Source organism: Chanos chanos, chromosome 8 (assembly GCF_902362185.1).
Source record: "Chanos chanos chromosome 8, fChaCha1.1, whole genome shotgun sequence".
Lineage (NCBI taxonomy): Eukaryota > Metazoa > Chordata > Actinopteri > Gonorynchiformes > Chanidae > Chanos > Chanos chanos.
In genome coordinates, this window is record NC_044502.1 from 29,228,710 (window position 1) to 29,251,039 (window position 22,330).

Genomic DNA, 22,330 nt, shown 5'->3' on the forward strand with positions numbered 1-22,330 from the left:
TTTGTGTGGAAAAATTGCTTCAAATCTTAATCACCACAAGTGTACTGATCCCTTGTCTGCCTCTGTTTGAACTGAACTTTGTCTCACAAGTCATTAAGTCATCAGAGAGTTACCGGATACCTAGTAAAAAAACCCTCAACAACATTGAACTGTGTCATAATAATGGAAAATAAACAAACAGAGAGCTCAGAGGAGTGAAGTTACTGAACTTTATTTAATTAAGTAAGCATTTCATAAAAAAGAGGGGGTATTTATTAGACAGCAATACAACAGCATATTGATTTAGTTAGATCTTCTTGCTGACGCGCTTCAGGACGACTGGACCCTTAGCTGAGGTAGCGGTGGAAATCTACAGAAACAATAACACAATTTCAGATCATTGTTTTTGTCAGTATTTCACAGAATTTTGGTCATAAAGAGTAAAAATGAATAAACAGCTATATGATTATAAGAACTATACTTTACAACTAAACCAACATAAAAAAGAAAGACAGTTTTAACATGAAAATTAAAAAAAACATAGAGTTCATGAAATGGAGTGCTTTATTCATTAAAAAGCATTACATTGAACAAAATCTCACCTCAATCAGTTTCCCGCCGCTGATCTCAGATGTGTGGTGGTAATTAGGGAATCGCACACTCAGTTTGCCCCCCTCCATGGTGACGGTAGCCTAACAAAAAATGTACAGATATCAGTCAGTGATTTGACTGAATTTGATACAGTCTTTTTTTATTGTAAAGTTCCAGTCAAGCAGTCACCCCTTCACTTTTCATTCCAAAATACTGTTGAGTACTACGATATTATTTCATTAAAAACAAATCCTCCAGGTCTCTTAAACTTATGCCCAAATCACATTCATACATTGACATTTTTCATTTGCAAATTTGAGGTTAGTATAAATGTTACGTGAACACTATTACACCTTTCACTTTCCTCAGTGTTTTAGCATTTTGAGATTTTGCTCTAGTATGGAATGTCTCACCTTGAACTTCTTTCCTCCGATGGTCTCCATGTCACACTCTTTGCCAAGGACGAACTTGTTGGTGACAGAGTGGTTGGCAGGGTAGTGCATAGTCCATGCGAACTCATCTCCGTTCTGTGTTACCTCTGTCACAAGCTTGTAGTCACGGCCTTTCTCAATGATATCGTCAGGGATGCCTGAAAGGGCATCACAGCACGTGTGGTCAGACTTCAAAACCAGGTCAGATTTATTTAATTGCTCAGTGCACATACTCTACACAGAACAGACCTTATTCTTTTTATTTTCACGTATTTCTTCTACTACTAGTGCTACTACTACTACTACTACTACTACTAATAATAAAATGATAATTCAAAAAAAGAAGTGAATGACAGGAACAAGAAAACAGGCACAGTGTGAAATAATTTCAGCATGTGCAGTTGCAGGACTTGCAGATGTGTACCTAAAGACTGTGTTTAGGATTGCTGTTTTGATACAGAATCTAAATGTACATATTTAGAATGTTTGACATACAGTATTTCCACAGTGTGGAAATGCCTACAATGCAAAATCAGATATTTTAAACATCCATTACAGTCTATGTCTCAATTCTCTCTGACCTATAGAAGAAAGTGACTTACCGAGGAGCTTGCAGAACTCATCGTAACCCTCCTGGGTCTCAGTCTGGTACTTGCCAGCGAAAGACATGGTTAGCACGGAGTCGGTTGGTGGCTCGAGTGAGAGAGAGAACAAAGTGAAGCAAGAGCTAAGGCCTTGAAGAGAAAGGTGCTGGATGGATGGATTTGCTTTCCTTAAATACTCTATAAGTTTTCTAGCCCTGCCTTCTCTCCCAAGGTACTAACATCACTTTCATAACTGTTCAATAAAGTTTTATGATGGCACCACAATGTAATCATCCAGGAGTGGGTGACCATGTGGTCACTCACCTCTCACAGGTGAAATGTATACATGTAGCTGAGCGTAACCTGGAGTGCATTCATAATTTTTTTTTTTTTACAGAGAAGAACTTACGCTCTTTTTACAGCCACAACACACCATGAAACACAACATTACCACACCAGTGCAACCCAGACACAGAGCAATTCACTCTGTACTCACAAATCATAGGTAGCCTATGTGGCTAAGTTTCTGGCGAGCAAGATTCACACATTTTCACCTTGATGAAATAAACCTGGACGAAGTCACTTTTAGGAACATAAAGAATGATGCTCACTGAGAATTCTAATTAATGATACATATGTCATTGGTTTCAGACAGGAAACTGCCATTGGTTTATAATATTCTAGAGGTGCCCTGTTCCAAGTAGACAGTAAATGCCTAACTAGCTCTGTAGTTTTAACCAAAATCAGCCATTTCTTTTAAATGTGGCAATGCAAAACATTAGTTTTAAAAGTTGTCTAAATCTGCTACATGGATCACATGGCCTGTCAGCCTGTATGTTCATAGTTGACCGAGACAGTAACAATAAGTATAGGTAATCAACCTTCAGCTGCCATTGTATCAAAGCAGAGGAGTGATATATAATCTAACAATTGTCCTTGACAATTATTCAAGGCAAACTGCAAAACATTGTTTTTAAAGTTGTCTAAATCTCCTGTATGGATTACATGATCTGTCTATCTGTGTATTCATAGTTTTGACGGAGAAAGCAACAGTAAGTACAGTCAATCAACCTTCAGCTCTCATTGTATCAAAGCAGAGGAACAAATTCAATAATTGTCCTTGACATAAAGATTACACAAGCCCTCCGTCACTTCTTCTGGTGACAGCTGCAGACTCCAAAGCATCATATTTCAATGTTTACACCTGCAATGTCTTCTTTTGATGGCATTATTGCTATATGGGCTTCAGTATTTTGCTGCATCCCCTGTGAGCAGAAACATTGTGTAGTGGCGCTGTAGTCAGATCTGGAACTAAGTTGTACACAAAGTCAGCTCCCTTGACCTTGATCAGGACGGAACAGTAAGCTCTTTAGAATAGATGCAGAACACAGAGAACAACCTTAGGCATGAGCACTGTGCTCCTGAATGTCACACATTCATACATGATGATGCTTTGTGGAGCCAATGTTGGTCTAAATACAGACTGAGTAATATTAAATTCATAGTCCTCGAAACCATTCTGTTGGAGGAGACCAGGGAGGTGGACCACATGTCTGAGCTGGTGTGATGTAGAGACAGAGAGGGGTAGAGGGTGGAGGACAAGAGGAGGCTGATGGAGCAGTTGGGTAACGGATCATTCTCTCCAGCTTTCTTTACAAAGCTCCCTGTGCGTGTGTGGAGAGGGGGATGTGTGTTTGCCTTGTGTTTAATAACAATTTATCCTACATATGTGCATAAAATCAGACAGAGGTTTAACCTTGTGTCTCATGACTGATTAAACGTTAAACACAGAATGGAGCTGACTCATGAACAACTGTGAAAGAAACTTTTTTTTTTGCTGATTCATGAAATTAACGCACTGTACTGGGCTTTGGTTTAGTTTTTATTTGACTCACTTCATGAGTGAATTGAGATTTTGGTCACAAGTCAAAAAAATGTCTGCAGTTTAGAATGGATGACTGATATTTTAATTTATTCCAAAAATAATTTAAAACTGAGATTGACTTATGGTTGACGCAATTCAAATGGAGTTATTTTTGGCCCTTACATAAATGGCAAAACCAAACTTTGTGTGGAAAAATTGCTTCAAATCTTAATCACCACAAGTGTACTGATCCCTTGTCTGCCTCTGTTTGAACTGAACTTTGTCTCACAAGTCATTAAGTCATCAAAGAGTTACCGGATACCTAGTAAAAAAACCCTCAACAACATTGAACTGTATCATGATAACGGAAAATAAACAAACAGAGAGGTCAGAGGAGTGAAGTTACTGAACTTTATTTAATTAAGTAAGCATTTCATAAAAAAGAGGGGATATTTATTAAACAGCAATACAACAGCATATTGATTTGGTTAGATCTTCTTGCTGACGCGCTTCAGGACGACTGGACCCTTAGCTGAGGTAGCGGTGGAAATCTACAGAAACAATAATACAATTTCAGATCATTGTTTTTGTCAGTATTTCACAGAATTTTGGTCATAAAGAGTAAAAATGAATAAACAGCTATATGATTACAAGAACTATACTTTACAACTAAACAAACATAAAAAAGAAAGACAGTTTTAACATGAAAATTAAAAAAAAACATAGAGTTCATGAAATGGAGTGCTTTATTCATTAAAAAGCATTACATTGAACAAAATCTCACCTCAATCAGTTTCCCGCCGCTGATCTCAGATGTGTGGTGGTAATTAGGGAATCGTGTAGTCAGTTTGCCCCCCTCCATGGTGACAGTGGCCTAACAAAAAATACACAGATATCACTCAGTGACTTGACTGAATTTGCCATAATCACTTTTTTCATTTCTTATTTTTTTTCTTAAAAAGTTCCAGTCAAGCAGTCACCCATTCACTTCTCATACTAAAATACTGTTGAGTACTATGATATTATTTCATTAAAAAATCTTTTTCAAATCTTCCAATTGCCTTAAACGTACTACCAAATCATATTCTCACATACTTTGACAAATATTTTGCAGCTTTGTGGTTACTATAAGTCTAATATGAGCACTGTTACACCTTTCACTTTCCTCAGTGTTTTAGCATTTTGAGATTTTGCTCTAGTATGGAATGTCTCACCTTGAACTTCTTTCCTCCGATGGTCTCCATGTCAGACTCTTTGCCAAGGACGAACTTGTTGGTGACAGAGTGGTTGGCAGGGTAGTGCACAGTCCATGCAAACTCATCTCCGTTCTGTGTTACCTCTGTCACAAGCTTGTAGTCACGGCCTTTCTCAATGATATCGTCAGGGATGCCTGAAAGGGCATCACAGCACGTGTGGTCAGACTTCAAAACCAGGTCAGATTTATTTAATTGCTCAGTGCACATACTCTACACAGAACAGACCATATTCTTTTTCTTTTCACATATTTCTTCTACTACTAGTGCTACTACTACTACTACTACTACTAATAATAAAATGATAATTCAAAAAAAGAAGTGAATGACAGGAACAAGAAAACAGGCACAGTGTGAAATAATTTCAGCATGTGCAGTTGCAGGACTTGCAGATGTGTACCTAAAGACTGTGTTTAGAATTACTGTTTTGATACAGAATCTAAATGTACATATTTAGAATGTTTGACATACAGTATTTCCACAGTGTGGAAATGCCTACAATGCAAAATCAGATATTTTAAACAACCATTACGGTCTATGTCTCAGTTCTCTCTGACTTATAGAAGAAAGTGACTTACCGAGGAGCTTGCAGAACTCATCGTAACCCTCCTGGGTCTCAGTCTGGTACTTGCCAGCGAAAGACATGGTTAGCACGGAGTCGGTTGGTGGCTCGAGTAAGAGAGAGAACAAAGTGAAGCAAGAGCTAAGGCCTTGAAGAGAAAGGTGCTGGATGGATGGATTTGCTTTCCTTAAATACTCTGCCTCCCTTCTTTCCCTGCCTTCTCTCTCAAGGTACTGACATCATCTTAACAGTTGCTCAGTAAGGTTTTATGATGGCACCACAATGTAATCATCCAGGAGCAGGTGACCATGTGGTCACTCACCTCTCACAGGTGAAATGTACACATGTAAGTGAGCAGAATCTGGTGTGCATGCATATATATGCACATAATATATAATTTAATATATATTATATTAGTATATATTTATCTATTTATTTATTTTTCTTTTTGCAGGGAAGAACTTATGCTCTCTTTACAACACTGACACAATACATTAATGACACAGTGCAATTTGTTCTGTACTCACAAATCATAAGTAACACTTGTGGCTAAGTTTTAGCAGAGCAATAATTATTCTTTATCAACTTGATGAAATAAACCTATGTAAAGTTACTTTTAGGGACGTGAAGAATAGTTCTTGCTGTGAATTTAATTTAATGGTACCTATGTCATGGCAAAAATGCCACCGGTTTAAAATATTCCAGATATGCCATATTCCCATCGACAATAAATGCCTCATAGAACTGGCTAAGCAGTTTTAACCAAAATCTGCCAAACCAAACCAAAATGTGTTAATTTCTTTTTAATGTGGCACTGCTAAACATTGGCATCACAAGTTGTCTAAGTCTACTATATGGATTACATGTTTCGACAGAGACAGTTTTGAAGTATAATAAAGTACAGTTAATAAACCTTCAACAAATGTTGTATCAGAGCAGAGGAGAAATATATAACTTATTAATTGTCCTTTACTTAAAGATTATATGAACCCTTAATAACCCTTAGTCATTTCTTTAGACAGCAGTTGCGGATTCCAAACTATCACATTTCACTGTCTACATCTCCAATGTCTTCTTTTGATGGCATTATTGCTGTATGGGCCTCAGTATTTTACTGCATCCCCTGTGAATAGAAACATTGTGCAGTGGCACTGTAGTCAGACCTGGAACTAAGTTGTACACAAAGTCAGCTCCCTTGACCTTGATCAGGACGGAACAGTAAGCTCTTTAGAATAGATGCAGAACACAGAGAACAACCTTAGGCATGAGCACTGTGCTCCTGAATGTCACACATTCAAACATAAATGATAATGCTTTGTGGAGTCAGTGTTGGTCTAAATACAGACTGAGTAATATTAAATTCATAGTCCTCGAAACCATTCTGTTGGAGGAAACCAGGGGTTGTGGGGTTAAAATTGGCCTAAATACAGATTGATCAAAATGAAATTCAAAGCCTTCAGAACAAAGCTCACTCTATAAAACATGCCTCAAACACAGTCACACCCACATGAGCTAACTTTACAAGCCATGGCAAATGTGTACTGTGCACTGTTCTTATTTTACTTCCTACACTAGAATGCAAGTCCTTCTTTGAACTCAGTGACACAAAGATATATCTCTACACGGCACACGCACAAGTAACACAAAAACATACACACACACACACACACATACACACACACACACACGCTGTTATGAGACAGCCACACGTGCTGTGGGTCAATGGCCTAAGACATAAAAACTACTACTCATGAATCACTTCTAATCTTGCGAGATCAGTCCTCAGTACAGCTGTTGTATCTAGGCCTTTAAGGGATCGAGAAAAATCAAACATTTTCGTGTTCTTTTGAAATCTTTTTTTTCTAAGATGCATAGATAAGTATGGGGCTCTGGTCTGCACACACCATAAGATTGGGAGATCACACTACACAAGAGAGATAAAAGAAATATGTATCCAGAACAAGTCCCCCTTTGCCTGTGCTAGTTTCTTTGACTTGTCTGTAACTGTTTACACTCATAAAATGGCGGTTAGCTATTAGACCATAACATTACACAATATAGAAAGATGATTATATCAGTTAGCATTGTATTACTATGTTATTTATAGATATTACAAATAAAAATATCAATACAGACGAAGTTAAGGAATCACTACATATATGATTAGACTAAGATTCTAGGCTTTGATCATTTAAGTTTCCTGAGAGGAATGAGACAGTTTAAAGTCATGTTTGAATTGAGAAAAAAACACCAAAAACTCATGTGGTATTAGGTACATCTGGTGCAGAAGTTAACTAATATTTGCTGAATGAGAGAGGAAACACTCGTTTACAAAGATTTTAATTCCGCATTGCTATTTCATTAAGTTTTTATTTCAAAGCCAAAAGACATTCAAAGTAACTGGATGACAAGACGGCACTTGTTAAGTGGCCGGCAGGTCCATCACCTTTTGCTTAGGGTCTGACACACCCAAGTACTCTGTCTGAACGATTACCTTGTGAAATCATATAAATTTGTACTATGGCGTAATGTGCTATGATTGCAAAATAACTTTTTAACCACAAACTGTTGAAGTAAACCATAGTGAAACATAAACTTTTACAATACTGTCATTGTTCTGCAGAGTGTCTGTCAAGGTTGGCTTATAAACGTGTGGTCATTAAACTCTGTCACTGTCAGTCACTCTTGGCGGGGACACAAAGAATCAGCTTAAGCTTTATAACCATTTTTAGTGCTGTCAAGGCTGGAGATGCATAATTTTTCCTCCTGTTTTTTTTCCTGGTCAAAAGTCTTTGTGAGAGAGTAGCATTTCTTCTTCTTCTTTTGAATATTTTTGCAATGATTCTTTTGTTTTTAATTCCAGGTATTGAGTGTAAAACCAGAATTTTGAGGACTACGTTAAGATTAAGAAATGTTGTATCTTTAGATTTTCCATTACTTTTTAAAGGCATAGATGTCAACCAAACAGCTGAGCAGTACAAGCTCTTCAATCTGTAATACGGTATGCAAAAGATCTCTTCCCATATCTCCATCGTGCAGAGGCTTCTGCTTCTTCTTCTTCCTCTTCTTCTTCCTCTTCCTCTGCTTCTTCTTAAAAACTGGATGTGCAGTAATCCCTCTGTCTCTCTCTCTGAGTTCCAGAGTGATTTGCACATTAGCGACACACTTCTCAACTGAGAGCTAAAACTGATGCACTAAGAGCCCTCAGCAGCAAGTGAAGTTATACGTCCACAATGCATCATTAATTTGTTGATGCTACAAAAGAAATTCTCTGTTCAGAAAATGGTACTTAGACAGTACAAAACTGTGTCTATGTTTATAAAAATAGTTTGAAAAATGACACATCAAACGGACAAACAAACAAATAAATAAATAAAGCAAGTACTTGTGGAAATGTGTGTCTTAGCCCACTGATGCAATGAGCAATACTTGTCATGTGTGCTTCTCATAAAACTCAACTTCCATGCACAGAATCTCAAAGGTCACTGCGACAAGTAACCTCAGAGGGCTGATGTAGTAAAGTACACAAAGGCGTAACTGTCTTAACCATACTGTCAGTGGGTTGCAAATCATTTGGTTCTTGTTTTGTTTTGTTTTTTTGCTTATGATTACACTTCAAACCACATTTTTTTCTCTCTCTCTCATTTGACTGCACTTTCTCTTGAGTATTACTTATTACCTTTCAAAATAGTCATAGCAGTTAATTATTAATAGGCTGCAATTTACTTTGATTTGTGCGTACTGTAAAAGAAGGAGATTAAAGAAAAAATTTGCGTGTCAACACAATATTTGTCAGGTAATAACCTTTAGTGATTTCTATGAGCTTTTGATTACGAGTGCTCCAAGACTTATTTCACATGTAGCTAGGGTATTTCTGGTGCTGTGTTTCTATACAAAGCACCAGGTCAGGGTTGCTCTGTTGATATTTGTTGTACAGACGTGCAAATGTATAGTAAGTTCTAAGCATTCACTGCGTACTGCGTTTCCCTTTAGATCTATGGCTAGGTCCAAAATCAACCCAAACTCGTTTCATCTTTCGACCCAGTATGGCGCCTCTATCAAAATAGATGAGTTAATACTGCCCCTTGTGGCCTTAAAACTGAAATTTCTAAGGCATACCGTATTGACCAAACACAAGCCAATCACATTGGTGTTTTCAGACATTTCCATTGATTGGCATAAGAATATACTACACAAAAACAAGATCGCGCTGTTTCGGCCAACCCCAAGTGTTTTTAGTTTTGAATGGGCGGGTCCACATCCTATCAGTAGGAGAGGGCCGAGTAATAGTTGCAAAGCGGAAAGAAAATGGCGGCCGTGGCTGCGGAGCCAGGAGCTGCTGCGGCATCAACAACAGCGGGGGACGGGGTTGAAATCGAACCAGAGCCAGGCAAGCATGTGGCCAAACAAGAGGCCGATTCGTCCCAGGACTACGCGCCAGAAATGGACCTTTGTCATCGACCCAAGGATATGGATGCAGTTCAGGAATGCAGCCAGGTCCAAATGGAGATAAGAAGGCCGGACCTACAAGCCGCGGGAAAAGCCCTCGCTGCCCATGCAGAAGATGAACATATCGAGATGGGCTGCTCTTGGAGACACGAGGATAAGACCGGGGATTACGTTTTAATGGACTACAAATTGAAAGACATTATTGCCAAGGGTGAGCGTTTGAAAGAACCGTTTTCACCCAGTGTGGAACCTACAAACGAGGTCAGTCCACACGATTCCAGCGCATGCCTTTTACCCAGCTCCATCTCCGATTCGCAACCATCGGTGGTGTTTTTGCACTCTCTCCCTGCTCATCCTTTAGAAACTGAGACAGGACTGTCCCTTGCTGAACCAGCCGAACCTGCGGTCGAATACTATCATAATCCAGAGTCAACCCATCCCACAAATATCGAGTGTAACTTCATAGGTTTAATCAACCCGTCTCATGAGTCGGATCAGGAGCCAGAGCCCGCAGACGATGCTGGTGGTGCAGAATTGAAGTCCCCGGAAGATGCTTTACACAAATGTCCACAGCCTTCAGACCATCCACAGTCGCTGTCGATTTTAGAAGACACATCGCTTATTGAATCTGTAGAAAAGGGACACATAAGTGACTGTTCACCCCTTTCCACTAAGAACTCCCCCGAACTTCCAGTGGTAGTGAATCAGTCTCTCATCTCATCAGAACCAGGGGATGTACATTCCCATCAACAGAGTTTCAGTGAGGACCCTATTGAATCTGAGCCCGAATGCAAACCTCCAGTGCCCTGTATGGAACGTAGTGAGACACGGCCTGATACGGTTGATCAGCTAATACCCGGGTCTGAGGTTCGGGTCTCATTGGATCACATCATTGATGATGCGCTCGTTGTGTCATTTCGTTTGGGCGAGAAGATCTTCTCTGGAGTGCTCATGGACCTTACGAAAAGGTAAATTTCATGATTTCGCAAACTGAAGTCAAGTAGATAAGTACCTTTAAACGTTGACTGTTATTGATTCGAGTGACTTAAAATAACGATTGAGGCTGCGTTACTCTCTTATTTGCTTCTCCTCTCCACCCTCATTTCGACATCAGATCTTTGTTTACATTTCGGTAAACATTGTCAAGGATACATATCCTCTCTTTGCTTACCTGCATGTTTGTCCTGCACTGATGTTTTCACTGGGACTTCGGAAATGCTTTTGCATAATAATTTTTGGCATGTATTAATGTGACGTATTGACATTTAACATTGACATCTACCCGTTTGGGTAAGAAGTATCAGTGTCATTCTCTCAGAATGACTTTTGACATACTGGCTTTGACTGTGGTGGAATTTTGGTTTCATTTTGCCATCTGGGTAGTGTAGCATGATGGTTTCTCTCGGCTGTCTAACACTCCATATCCTCCCCCACCATCTATAACTCTGTAGGAGTCTATCACTCATCAACACCTTTTTTCATTCTTCACTCCTTTTCTCACTCCAGGTCTTTATTTGGATTTATAATGAAGCGAACTTTTATACAACAGGGACACATCTGATCCTTTTATTGTTTGTTGGGGAGTGATATTTTTGCAAATGTATCATCACATTTAACATCGGGACATTGCCAGTTTCCTCGAAGATATTGATCAAATACGTTAGAAATATCCTGTATCTTTGAAAAAAATCTGTGGATTATTGAGACAGTATCATACAGACAATACTAAAGAAACACATTAGATATCTCATCAAAAAAACTGGTGTGTTTTATTTGAGGTGCGGCATATTTCGAGAGGCAGCAGTTGTGTTGCATTTTGGAGTTATGAAAATGGGAGAGATGTCCACTAATGAGCTCTCAGCTTATTGACGATCTTGCACCTTTACCTGCCTCTGTCTATAAGAGATTTTATGCCTTTTATTTTATGCCATTTTATGCTTCTTTTGTTTAACAACTCTGTTAGTGGGCTTCACTTGCACCTTCAGTTGCACCTCTTGACTTGTGGTCATATCACAGGAGCAAAAAGGTGGTTTGTGTGTGCGATAATGTGGTGTTCTGATATAGACATATTGTAAGGGGAAAAGTGCACTTTGTCTGGCTAATTGTATGGAGCAGCATGCTCTGTTTAAGCCATAGCTTTTCTGTTGTTTTTGTCACTGAGGAAAATACCCCTCCAAATACAGTCCAAATACTTGTCTTTTAAGCCTTTCACCTCAAGTTGTTGGTAATTTAAAAGACGTTCTTTCCAAGACATGATGGGTTGAGGCAGGTGATGGATGGTTGGATGTGCCAAGACTAAACGCTCCAACAGAACGAACATATGAAGTGTCAAAGTTATTGTACTTATGCCTTCATGTATAGAACTGGTGGCTGAAAGTTTGTTCTGCGTTTTCAGCGAGTAAAACTCAAGCTCTGTGCACTGTTCAGCACTGTAGCTTTGAAGTGACTTGCTAGCCATATTGTCCAGTTTATTTTTAGCCACAAGCAGCTCTGAGGCGCTCTTCATTTGCATTTTCCATGTTAACTCAGCGCTGGCTTAGTCAAGGCCTTTTTAAGGGACGGCACCTCTCCTCAGGAGAAGACTTTGTGGATTCCTGCTGCTCTCAGATTCTCTTCCAATCACTGACTTCGGACCTGTGTTGTAGTGTACAATTCATGGACATTTGAAAGTTGGAGGTCCATGCTTGATCCATTTCAGACCCAAAGTGAATTTTAGGGTCCGACTTTCTCGTCAATCTCTTTGTCAGATGATTCATTACATTACACACCAGTAACAGGAAGTTGTGGATGGTTAATGGCATATTATGGATATTGATGTGATTCAGACCGCTCCATAGTCAGCAGTAAGACAGTTTAAAACCTCTGGATATTTTGTTCATATTTTCCTTCACTGGAGCCCAGTCCTGACCTGAGCCCAGCTATAATTATTTCTCTGAACTGGCTCTGAAGTGGACACACTTCACACTGTGTCCCTATCAGACACATTCCTGCAAACTGAAATCTATGCACACCATTTTGGCTAAATTATTTCACCCCAAGCTCTCACAGGGAGGGTAATCCTCTTCTCAGAGGGATGTTAAGTTTGTATGCTTTTTTTTTTTTTTTTGTAAACCAACCCCACACACACGCATACACACACGCTTGAGTCAAGTAATCAAGGTTCTGCAAAGCCTCTTAATGTTAAAATCAGGTGTGTTAGAATCGCACTGGAACAAAATCCCACAGCTTTGTAGCTCTCCTGGAGAAGGATTGCCTCTGGGTTTAGTGTTATTTTGAGTCGTGATGTTGGAGAATGCACTGCTGTAGTATTACGTAAATGCTATATCATTAATTCTGTCTTGAGGTGTAATTGTACAAGATGACTTTGTAACTGAATAAATGAAAAAAGGGTTTGCACTTGCTTTAGTTGTAAAGATTCATGACATGACCTCTGTAATACCAGGAGGTTTTGCCTACTTAGGTAAAAAAAAAAACAACAACTGAGCTTTAATTTAAAAGAATAATCACTTTGTCATTGAAAATTTCAAGATGAATGCTGTTAGTTCAGTTCCACATTCTTTTTCAGTTTCATGGAAATGATTTTATGTAGCCTACAAAATCAGACCAGAAGGACAAATTTGTAAACCAAGACTGCTCTGTTGCTTATTTGGTTAGGGCCATTAACTGTGTCCTCTTGAAATGTTTACAGGTGATAAAATGAAAAAAAAAAATGTTTAGGCCTTTATTTTTTGTGGCTGTGAACTCTAGACTCTCCAGGTTTGTTCAACCTGCACTAAGTTTTTACAAGACATGCATGCACTTCAAATGCTGTGCATATCTTTCTTTATTGGCAGTGCAAGACATTTGTGTTTTTGTGACTCACCTGTATGTTGGAATGTATAAGTGTGTGTCATAGATATTTCTAGAATCCTGGTCGAATTCTTCATGTATCACATTTGTTTGTGTCAAAGGTTTTGATGTCTATAATGTGAGAAGAGAATGGGCTGGGCATAGTGATCAAGTCAGAACTTCTCAAAGTTCGTAAATTGACAACTTTAGATTTTTGACTCAAGGGATATGTTGCCAGGGAGCGCTTTCTGTCTTTTTTTTCCATGGGAGAATGTGTCCAGTGCCCAAAAGAGCAATTTGAATATTTTTTCATGTGTCCTTGAGTTGATGGTTTTGCCATAAGGAATTTGTATGTTTGTAAACATTCAAAATATTATTAAAATGTCATCCTTTTCCCCCCATAGTCAATCAGGACTATATTTAGTCGTATCCTGTTCGTGCTCTGGATCTCTACAGGGAAGATGTTTTTCTGTAGTTTAGAAACTGCTTAGGTTGATCTTGACTACAGATGTGGAATAGAAAGTACCTGATAAGATATGAAAATGAATCTGGAATTGTTCTGATTTGTCAGTATCAGTATTCACACACCATCAACACTAAGATAGAAAACAGTCTTTTCATGGAGGTGCCTGAATTAACATTACTTTCTGCTCTAATTTTACGATTTTTTTTTCTTAGACAAGAATATGATTGTAGGAGACTGAACTTCTTCAAATATTTAGACAGCGTTTTTATTTTGTTTACAAGACTGGGATGTTTCCCCTGTTTCATTCATTTCTAAGGGCCCTGGTGAGATCTGTTGATGCTGAAGTGGTGCGTCACCCTGTGGGAGTCTCTTTTGATCTCACAGAGAGCTCCTTTCAACCTGTGTCTTTTGGGGGTCTTTGGATGACTTGAATATGCGCAAGTGCGCAGCCTCTTAGAGGAAATCTGTAGCAACAAATCTGTATGTTCTTGGGTAGGCGGAGGAGGATTTCTGTTTTTCGCATTGTTCACCTTGATTTAACACTAATTTTGTGGAGGAAATGTTGTTAAGGATGGCACGTTTTTAGTTTCAGATACTTATGTTGTCCTTTCTCTCTCCTCAGGTTTGGACCCTATGGAATTCCCATAACTGTGTTCCCTAAGAGAGAGTACAAGGACAAACCAAAATCTATGCAGCTAAAAACAGAAGCATTCCAGACAGAGAAGGACGGCTCTCAGGAGGCCCCCGATGCTCCCCCTGATGAACCTGCCCAGGTCCCTGCGGTACCCAATCCCAACCCCAACCCCAACCCCAACCCCACCCTCGAGTCCCAGCCCAATCCATGGACTTCCAAACTACCGCCCTTGTTTCAGGAGGGCGCCCCTTATCCTCCCCCATTGTTCATCAGGGACACCTACAACCAGTCATTACCTCAGCCCCCGCCCCGCAAGATCAGGAGGCCAAAGCGAAGGCTGTACAGAGAGGAACCCACCTCCATCATGAACGCCATCAAACTTCGGCCACGGCAAGTGCTATGCGACAAGTGCAAAGGTGCCGTGGTGGGGGAGAAACGCGAGACACGCCGTGGCCCCATCTCAGATTACCGCTGCGAGGACACCAAACGACGGCGCAATGACAGTGCAGCTGCCACAGTCGCTGGCAAGCGACCCCGGAGTGAGGGACGTTCGGAGGAGAAAAGCCGAGCGGCTGATGGGGCCAAGCGGCAAGCTTCAGCCATTCGTATGTCCTCCTCCACCTCCTCCTCCTCTTCTTCTCTGGGCCAGGTGAAGGGAGCTGCTGCTGGGAACCGAGTGGTTAAAGGCGTGTCCAACACAACTCCCTCCTCGGCCAACAGCAGCTCCCGAGTCCAGCTCAATGCCAAGAAAGTGTTGCAGAGCAAAAACGTTGACCACTCAAAGGTGCAAGAGGTACTGAAAATGGCCAAAGCTCAGAGAAGGCAGAGAGAGTCGGTCACAGGCAACAACAGCAGCAGCAGCGGCACCAAGGCCATGACGAGGGCTGCTGCTCTCCAGGAAGCCCACCAGAAGGTCCACTTCACCCGACGACTGCAGCAGGTCAGCGGCGGAGGTCCCGGCATGTCCAACCCTTTGCCGCCCAGGATGCGCATAAAGCCCCAAAGGTACCGTAACGAAGAGAACGACTCTTCCTCATGTAAGCCGCCGCCTTGCTTGGAGAAGGTGTCGGGAGGGGGGCTGTTAATGCTGCCTAAACCAGCCGCGCCTCGCTGCACCTCCACACGCTCCTCCTCCTCCTCCTGCTCCGCAGGCCAGGCCACCACTGACGCAGAACCCCAGGGCCTCACCACAGCCCTTGAACCGCCTCTGAGCCAAGCCCAGTCTGACCCCAAACCGCACCCCCACCCAGCCCCGGAGCACGGCTCCCCCCAAGCTGAGCCAGAGGAACAGGAGGGGCGGGAGGAGAGGCGGGAGACGCGCGGGAGCAAGGCCGGCAACCTGGTGGTTTACATGACCCTTAACCCTAGCCAGCCTGACTCCTCTAGTACCTCCATGTGCAGCATCGATAGTGCAGACGATTTAAAGTCCTCAAACTCTGAGTGTAGCTCGACCGAGACCTTTGACTTTCCCCCTCCCGGTGATTTGCGATCAGCCCCTGCCCCAGGCACGTCGTCCGCAATTGCCACCGCCTCTCCTCCTGCTCCAAAGGATGAAAAAAAGCGCAGTAAATCACTCAAAGCCGCTGTCTTTTCCAAAAATGTCTCTAAGTGCGTCGCCACGGACGGCAGAACCATTTGCGTAGGGGACATTGTCTGGGCCAAAATCTATGGCTTCCCCTGGTGGCCGGCACGCATCTTAGCCATCACAGTGAGTCGCAAAGATAACGGGCTCTTAGTCAGGCAGGAGGCCCGCGTCTCCTGGTTCGGGTCGCCCACCACGTCCTTCCTGGCCATTACGCAGCTCGCCCCCTTTCTAGAAAACTTCCAGTCACGTTTCGACAAGAAGAGAAAGGGACTGTACCGTAAAGCCATCACAGAGGCTGCCAAAGCTGCTAAACAGCTCACCCCAGAGGTTCGCGCCCTGCTTACTCAGTTTGAGACGTGAGGCAGTGTGCCTTGGAAAAGGAAAGGTAGGCAAAAACTGGCATCTGCTTTCGCCCCGGTGCCCGTCCTAAAAACACTCTTCAGCCCCCCGCCGCACCCCACCAGCCAGAAAGCGTCAGGCAGGACAACCAGGACTCTTTATTTATTTCCTCTAAAGCAATTAAAAGGCAGAATGTGAAGGGTGGAGGGGTGATGCTGGGGGATAATACAGGAAGGAAATGACTTTCGTGACTGTTAAATATTAAGGTTTTTTTTTTTTTTTTGTGTACCTACAAAATGTCTAGTTCCAGTATGATTTTGGCCCCGTGCGGTTCTTACGAAAAGAAGATTTGATTTTGCACATTTTGAGTAATATTGGGCTTGGTGATGGCAGTTTCAAATTAGGACAAATTTTAGGCTACTTCCTAAACTTCTGATTTTTTTTTTTGTTGAAGCGGAAAAAAAACCCCAAAATTTTGACACCTGGCTGTTGGATTCTCTGTGAAATTTCCAACCTTTTGAAAACACAAAATTGAGAATGGATAAGTTAGATGGCATGCAAAATCTTCTGTCCGCATAAACCTGGAAAACGTAAAGTGCCCCAAAATTCTAAATGAAAGCATTAACAGTTTTAAATATTGATGGCTGCTGTCTGGCTGACAGTCTGAGGACTGTTAGCATATGTTCAGTCCTTGCATCCGTTGGATTTTCAGAAAAAGAGCCTTGACTATGTTGCCTCTAATCACCTTAAGAACAAGACTGTCCTTACAGCAGTCTAATGTCTAGGGTTGCAGGATTCGAAACGAGTTAACAGTTGTTAGGAGAATAGGAGAAACAAGCTGCTATTAACATAAAAACTTTTGAATTCACGTCGATTCGGCTTAGTTAGGTGACGCGCATGTGACAGTTTACATGACGTGAAAAGAATTCCCCTGTTAGACGTGTCCCTTATCTAAACATACAGATTAAACAGGAATTTAACTGGTGCTGCTCTTCCCTCGGACGTAATCACATGCTGGATCCTGGTCCAATGACTTGGCAGGAGAGCTCTTGATCTGGGCGTGGCTCATAGCCAGCTGTGGCTTAGCAGGCAGTAGACCTGGGATTGTGAGGAGGTGCCTGTAAAAGCCAAAGTCACCTCAAGTGCCAGTGATAGGAAAGCTGCGTTGGCTCTGCTCGACTCCTGTGAATACAGTGAGGACCGCAGCAAACACCGAGAGCCTACCAGCTGAACAAAATCCTCTCCCCCCACCGCAACCCCGACCCAACCCGCTACACCGCCCCCCACCCCCCAATACAGCCACAGCATGTTCCTTTGCCCCCCACCCCCCACCCAGCTCACTATTTTACTGACTTACTCACTTTGCATTGCTGCCGTGCTCTCTTTCTACCGGCTCTCAACTCTTTTTGTTTTGTTTTTTTGCTCACGCGCTTTTTTTTTAAACTTCCTACACTGCTTCTTCATCTCTCTGTGTCTTTTAATAGTTTTTATATGTCTGCTTTTACTCCCAAATTGTTCTTTGTCTCTGTTCTGCCATGCTCAGCTGTTTGCTCCATCTCTTTGTTCTGGCATGGATATAAGTAAGAGCTTATGTTTGTTTTAAACCAGTGAAATGAATGTGTGTGTTTTTTTGTTTGTTTGTTTTCATATCGATGCTGGCGTTTGTCTAGCTGAATCTGTGATTTCCGTTACATACTCTTGAAGGAGACTGACAGTTTTTTTTTTATTTAAACATTGCTTTAATAGACCACCAAACCCTATTTATGTAATGAATTGCATTAACTGGTTTGGAAAAAAAAAAATTTACTGCCCACAATGTCTTTTTTTGGATTGGGGGGTGGGGTGGGGGAAGGGGCATTGAAGCACATGGCGGAGGTTCTGATAAGAGAAATACGCTTGACCACAATTATGGGTTTGTTCCTCTGGTTGGCCTAGGAATTCAGTGATCTCTCTGATTTTTTTAGTGTTCATTATATTCTGAGTTCTGTTTTGTGTTGAGGAATTTGTTTTGAAAATTCATGTAGTGTGACCAGACTTTATTTTCTGTGTTACACACGTGTTTGATGATAGGGCTTCAGTTGAGAATACATGTGTATATAGAATATTGAGCTTTCTTTGGGGATGAATGTTAGACTGAAGCTTTTTTATGCTCGGTTAAGAACAAAGGATATTTTACGATAGTGTGGTTCAAGTGGGTGTTTATGAGAAAACATCACTTGTAAGTTTTAGTTTGTAATCATGGCTAAGCAACAGAATTGAGTAGCCATCCAAAATCCAATAAGTCCAGTCACACTCTCACCCAAAAAAAAGAAGGCAAACCTGTTAGACAGCTCTTCTTTACCACCCACTGTCTGTAGATGTATCTATGGCTCCAAAAAAAAAAAAGCGTTGCCTGGTAGACCACACTGACTCACTGACGTTTGTTAAAATCAGAGGAAAAAACGATATTTATATTGTTGGTTGGCTTTGTTTTGATTTCAACCTTCTCTTTCTTTCCTTTTTTTTTTTTTCTTACTTCTATCTGTTTGCAGGTCAGAGAATGCTGTAAAAACATTTTTAAAAAAGTTACAGTTGAAGATACTGTGTACATGTTTCTGATGTTATAAGATTATATTAATAAAATGTGAACTTCAAGAATCTTACTTAGTTGTCATCATTTTTACTCATTAATTTTGCTGATACTACTTTTAAACCTGAAGTTGTCTGATTGTATGAGTATATCTCATATTCTCAAGTTTGGCAGAATAACTGTAGTTATGCTGTATGGGGAGGGGGTGGGGCTGCTTGATCATACTGTTTTTAATGGCAGGGCGCATGATGGACAGATTTTCTTACCTGCAAACAGATGTGAAAAGGTTTAGTGTAAGTGTCTGAGAAGCATGTCATGAGGTTTGTTTATTTACAGAATTTACGTAGGTGTAAAGTGTAGTCCAGTAAGGTCTCTGTAGTCTCTGAGCTCTCAGATGAACAGCTGGAAAAAAGTCCATGTTATTGTACAAGTGTGCAATGGTTTGGACGGTCCTGGATCGGGGTGGGGGTGGGGAGTCCAACAGAGCATGATTTTACCGTGGAAAATAATGTTACTTTGACAGCCATGTTGTCTGATCCGCTCCCATTTTTATTAGCTTATGTTCTGGGTGTGGTCCAGTGGGTAAGGGGATGAAACTGGACTCTAGAGGGTTGTTGGTTTGAATCCCAGGTGGAGCACTTAGAAAGGCACTAAACCATTCAAGGGGTACAGCAACACTGTGCCTATCCTTGCCCCAAGAAGACCAACCTTGAAAAAACAAGGGGTCTTCTTTACCGTAGTGTGATTAAATAAAGATTTGTTTTGATGAAGCTTATGAAATAAGTGTAGTAAATCATGACGATATTACTGCTACAAGGAGAACGGTTTTCATCATGAATGGAAACTGTCAAAACTGTACAAAAATGATCCTTTTCATTTTAATTATCTTTTTTTTTCTTTATCAACCTTTCAGCTGTGTTTGGTTCTCTTAAGGAAGAAAAAAAAAGGGTAAAACCACAGTAAGAGCGACATTATTTGTGGTCACGTTTGTTTCCAGATTTTTGAAGTGTTTTCTCTGCTGTTTTTTTTTTTGTTTTTTTTCTCCCTTCAGCTCCAAATGGCTGCAATGCAGTCTGGCAGGCTTTCATTTTCAGCAGCTTATATAAGAGTGTGTGTGTGTGTGTGTGTGTGTGTGTGTGTGTGTGTGTGTGTAAAAATGACATTGATTGGCACTCCTTTTACAAGGCGAAAGCTAATTGATTTTGCAAAGGTACACTGCCACTGTGAAACGCCTCAACACTCCAGATTCAAATCAAAACTTCATTAGTCACAGCTTGTTCCATTTAGGATGAGGCGATTGCCCCTCAGATAACAGCTGAACGATACTTCGTAAAGGAGAGTTGCACAAGTCTTGTGGCTTTCTGTAGCACAAAAATGATTAGTTACCCAATAATTAGCTGCACATTCGTACATTTGCCCAGGTTGGTTGGGCAATGGTAGCACAATGACTCAGACTTGAAGCTTCCTCATGGCTGATTACGGTGGTGTAGCGGTTAGGACTGGATGGATTTATTGCAGTAAGGCCATTGACTGAGACACAGTGAAGTCCTTCTTTTGTCTTTTATGTTACTGTTGATGAGGATCGTGCTTCGTTGAAAACTAATATCGGGTTTACTTGTAAGGCTTGTGTATAGTGAGATGGTTGGCATAGGACGACATTGCCGTCTGCACTACCTGTTTGTTTGTGGTTGTTTGGCTCTGTGTCTCTGTCTGTTGTCTCATGTCAGCTTAGTTATGCACGTGTTGTATGTATTCATTTATGCGAGGCGCTTTCGGGGGGAAAAGCGTCTGCCGGATGAATAAATGTAAATGTGAACTGTGTGACTGAGCTAAAATCTACAGAGCCTCTGGAGGTGGAATAAGCATGTTTAAATAAATGAAACATCTTTACCCAAGAAAATGTTGGGCACAAGATTTTTAATGACTACCTCAGTACATCATAGAAAACTGTGACACGGAGTTGCCGACATATTGCTCCCCTCCTCTAAACATCTGAGTAGTAAGATTAGTATTGAGTGTGGTCACTCTGGCTGTTGTCCAGTTCATTCAAAATATATTTAATTTGGAAAAGCTAAAGCTCCTACTCCCCCACCACAAATGCTCTCCTCAAAAACCACACATTCATAAACCTCTTTACTTCCTCAGAAGGATGTAATCCTTCTGAAAAGGCTGATTCAAAATCCATTGTGTTGTCATAAAAAGAAGAAGAAAAAAAAATCTGTTCTTTATTGCCAAGACGTAAACCTCACCTGTCTTTCTGTTTGCTCTCTTTCAGCGCTACAACACTGAAGGGCTGCTGACGGGCCCTTTGTCTGGAACACTGCCATTAAGGGGGAGAGTCCGTAAGACTGGGAGGAGCCGTCCACGGATGGGGGGGGAGGTGTAACGGAGAAAATTATTTTTTATTTAAAGACGAGAGGAAAAGTTATATATTTATAATGAATTGCTCACTCACTCCACCTCTATCCTGATCAATCATGCTGAAAAGAAAAAAACAAACAAACAAACATTAGATTTCTTCCTTTTGAGGAGTTGTCCATGTCCAAAGCATGTTTGAGTAAGGAGACCCTAATTATTGAATGGCACATGGGTGTCCCTCATACGCTGATTATGATGATGGTGTAGGGACAAGGCATAAGAGATTACAGGGTTTTTAAAAAGTACTCTGATTTTTAAAAGTGAGACATGAAATGTAAGAATGAAGAAAACAAATAAAAGTTAAAAAAAAAAAAAACTATATAAAAAAAATAATCATATTCTGTGTTAAAAAATGCAATAAATATTGCATGTGCTATGCTATGACAGTGAAACTTCAGATCGGCCGAGCATAATTGTGTTTAAAACCGTCTTGAAAAACAATCCCGATTATTCTGAACCCGACATTAGCTGTGCTTTGTTTTGTGAGAGAGGATCTCTGAGCCTTAAAAATCAGGGGCAATCTGAAGCCCTCTAGACTGTTCTTAGTGTGGTTTAGAAGAGAGGGTTTTGAGGGAGTGAGCGAGCTGCAACAGAACTTGATGTTTGTCATCTATACTGTCACTTGCCCTCCATACATATGGCGGGGGGGGGGGGGGGAGTCCCTATTTTTGCCTCCATTACAGGGGGGGGAAATTGTAATGTTATAACCATATATCTATAGAGTCATCCTCCCCTGTTCATAAATGATTTTCAAAAATGACAAAATCAAAACACAAAT

The 22,330-nt window shown here is 40.9% G+C and overlaps 3 protein-coding genes across 3 annotated transcripts; 1 reads left to right on the plus strand and 2 right to left on the minus strand.

Moving 5' to 3' along the window:
* Positions 1 to 286: 286 nt before the first annotated feature.
* LOC115819221 (gastrotropin-like) lies at positions 287 to 1,748 on the minus strand. Its single transcript, XM_030782782.1, has 4 exons — positions 1,604 to 1,748; positions 984 to 1,159; positions 582 to 671; positions 287 to 349 (listed from the first exon to the last, which is right to left on the minus strand). The coding sequence occupies exons 1-4, from the start codon at positions 1,668 to 1,670 to the stop codon at positions 287 to 289; spliced, it is 396 nt and encodes a 131-aa protein (XP_030638642.1). The 5' UTR covers positions 1,671 to 1,748.
* A 2,189-nt stretch (positions 1,749 to 3,937) lies between these two features.
* Positions 3,938 to 12,630, minus strand: LOC115818920 (gastrotropin-like). The gene is made up of 5 exons (XM_030782420.1): positions 12,622 to 12,630; positions 5,281 to 5,428; positions 4,664 to 4,839; positions 4,234 to 4,323; positions 3,938 to 4,000 (listed from the first exon to the last, which is right to left on the minus strand). The coding sequence occupies exons 2-5, from the start codon at positions 5,345 to 5,347 to the stop codon at positions 3,938 to 3,940; spliced, it is 396 nt and encodes a 131-aa protein (XP_030638280.1). The 5' UTR covers positions 5,348 to 5,428; positions 12,622 to 12,630.
* On the plus strand, positions 9,573 to 21,803 carry pwwp2a (PWWP domain containing 2A). The gene is made up of 3 exons (XM_030782419.1): positions 9,573 to 10,681; positions 14,630 to 16,611; positions 21,410 to 21,803. The coding sequence occupies exons 1-2, from the start codon at positions 9,573 to 9,575 to the stop codon at positions 16,584 to 16,586; spliced, it is 3,066 nt and encodes a 1,021-aa protein (XP_030638279.1). The 3' UTR covers positions 16,587 to 16,611; positions 21,410 to 21,803.
* The last annotated feature ends 527 nt before the right edge of the window (positions 21,804 to 22,330 follow it).

What these genes read in the sequence shown, in the direction of transcription:
- LOC115819221 (XM_030782782.1), bottom strand. Translation starts at nt 1,670, where the DNA reads ATGTCTTTCGCTGGCAAGTACCAGACTGAGACCCAGGAGGGTTACGAT. An exon ending in TGAGTTCTGCAAGCTCCTCG is followed by an intron (nt 1,160 to 1,603) that starts GTAAGTCACTTT and finishes ATGCCCTTTCAG; the next exon opens with GCATCCCTGACGATATCATT. An exon ending in GCGGCGGGAAACTGATTGAG is followed by an intron (nt 350 to 581) that starts GTGAGATTTTGT and finishes TTGTTTCTGTAG; the next exon opens with ATTTCCACCGCTACCTCAGC.
- LOC115818920 (XM_030782420.1), bottom strand. Translation starts at nt 5,347, where the DNA reads ATGTCTTTCGCTGGCAAGTACCAGACTGAGACCCAGGAGGGTTACGAT. An exon ending in TGAGTTCTGCAAGCTCCTCG is followed by an intron (nt 4,840 to 5,280) that starts GTAAGTCACTTT and finishes ATGCCCTTTCAG; the next exon opens with GCATCCCTGACGATATCATT. An exon ending in GCGGCGGGAAACTGATTGAG is followed by an intron (nt 4,001 to 4,233) that starts GTGAGATTTTGT and finishes TTGTTTCTGTAG; the next exon opens with ATTTCCACCGCTACCTCAGC.
- pwwp2a (XM_030782419.1), top strand. Translation starts at nt 9,573, where the DNA reads ATGGCGGCCGTGGCTGCGGAGCCAGGAGCTGCTGCGGCATCAACAACA. An exon ending in CTCATGGACCTTACGAAAAG is followed by an intron (nt 10,682 to 14,629) that starts GTAAATTTCATG and finishes CTCTCTCCTCAG; the next exon opens with GTTTGGACCCTATGGAATTC.